The sequence below is a fragment of the Otolemur garnettii genome, unplaced genomic scaffold, assembly GCF_000181295.1.
Source record: "Otolemur garnettii isolate 467f Iridium unplaced genomic scaffold, OtoGar3 scaffold00293, whole genome shotgun sequence".
In the NCBI taxonomy this organism is placed as follows: domain Eukaryota; kingdom Metazoa; phylum Chordata; class Mammalia; order Primates; family Galagidae; genus Otolemur; species Otolemur garnettii.
The window spans coordinates 490,104-491,988 of NW_003852688.1; the positions used below are offsets into that span (position 1 = coordinate 490,104).

General features: G+C 40.6%; 1 protein-coding gene across 1 annotated transcript in view; it reads left to right on the top strand.

The window, feature by feature from the left end:
* ZC3HC1 (zinc finger C3HC-type containing 1) overlaps positions 1 to 1,763 on the top strand; it is a 25,753-nt gene extending 23,990 nt beyond the window's left edge. The window contains exon 7 of the mRNA XM_012813726.2: positions 1,338 to 1,763. Within this exon, the coding sequence (XP_012669180.1) occupies positions 1,338 to 1,406 (69 nt within the window). The 3' untranslated portion in view covers positions 1,407 to 1,763. The remainder of the gene's footprint in view (positions 1 to 1,337) is intronic.
* Positions 1,764 to 1,885: the final 122 nt, after the last annotated feature.

A 1,885-nucleotide genomic window follows, 5' to 3' on the forward strand; every position in this document is an offset into this window, starting at 1 on the left:
AGGGTGACAAAATAAACTCTTTTTCTTTTCTTCTCTTTTTTTTGAGACAGAATCTCACTATGTTGCCCTTAGTAGAGTGCTGTGCCTCCCAAGTAGCTGAGACTACAGGCACCCACCACAACACCCAGCTATTTTCTTATTATAGTTATCATTGTTGTTTAGCTGGCCTGGGCTGGGTTTGAACCTGCCTGCTTCAGTGCATGTGGCTGGCACCATAACCACTGTGCTATGAGCACCAAACCATGAGCTCTGTTTAAAAAAAAAAAAAAAAAAAAACGGGAAGGGGGGCAGAAAGAACCAAGTGTTCTCATTCACAGATAGTAACTTTCACTTTCTAATGAATTGCTTTGTCTTTCTCAGAATTTCAGTGCACTTCATGGTCATGGTCAAGTAGCAATGAGATTCTTTCTATTAAAAGCTCTGCTAGCCAAAACATAAAGCTGACAAGGCTTAGGTCATAATTTAAACTTGTAAGGGTCTCCAACGTTGTTTTATTCCTTGGCAATGGATTATACTGTTCACTCCAGCTAGCAAGGTATCACATAAATGTGATTACTTGTTCATAGGAAATAATGAACTAGGACCAATTCAGCATCAAGGATGAAAAACCAATACAAAATGTGTGTTGCACTAATGTCGGGTCAGAAGTGTCATACAAAGATTAGGACAGATACAGATACTTGGAGGGAAGATATGAGCCATGTTTTAGAGTCTCAGAGTGTGTTAGCTACAGTTGGACAGTAGAAATGTAGCTTTTTCATCTGCAGTCTGACTTTATATGTATATTATATATAGTACAATTATAAAATGGTATTTGCTTAATCCTAGTGATATCTCAATCATTGTGGGAGAAATTTATAGACCAAGCCATAAGACTATTTTTTTGCAGTTTTTGGCCGGGGATGCGTTTGAACCCGCCACCTCCGGCATATGGGGCCGGCGCCCTACTCCTTTGAGCCACAGGCACTGCCCCAAGACTATTATCTATCCTTTGTCTCTTTAAAAGAATTTAATCATAGTCAGGGCTTGGTGGCTCACACTTGTAATTATAGCACTCTGGAGGGCTGAGGTGGGTGTTCAATACGAGGCTGAGCAAAAGTGAGACTCCATCTCTAAAAATAGCCAAGCACTGTGGCAGGCACCTATAATCCCAGCTACTCAGGAGGCTGAGGCAAGAGGATCACTTGAGCCCAAGAGTTTGAGGTTTCTGTGAGCTATGATGCCTTGGCACTCTACCGAGGGTGAAAAAATGAGGCTCTATCTCAAAAAAAAACAAAAAAGAAAGAAAAGAGAAGAAAAAGATTTTAATCTCTAATAATAAACTTTTATACTTACAGAGTCTCTCTGAGAAATCAAGAAAAGTATTCCGAATATTTCGGCAATGGGAATCTTTATGCTCATCCTGAAAACATTCCAGCCCCTTCCTGGAGAGAATGTGAATGAGAATGACTTTTTGAAAACTAAAGTCTAAATCCATTTTGGTCAACTGATGCAAAATTTTTCTCAGTTTTGATTTAATCCTAAGGAGCCCCTGCTGTTGAGAGCCAACCCTATGCATTTGACTGACAGGAGCCCCGTTTCCATGCAGGAAGGGGACAGGGTAAAGGACAGCAAGCCTAGCTCTGTGGAGGAGTACAGGGCTGTGCAACTAGATGGAGGACCAAGGACCTGAACACCCATTTCAGCATCTTCAGTCTGCGTCAATGTTCTGAGGATGCTTCTATCCCAGGAATATGACAGTGTGTTAATAAAGTATTTGTTAAGATTCTTACTGTTGGAGAACTGTTTTTTCCTTTGCCTGTGGGCTGAAGAAAATTTAAGTTTATTTGTGATTTCAGTCAAAGAGGTCTAATCTTTCTTAAACCAAAAGCAGGCTCAGCACCTA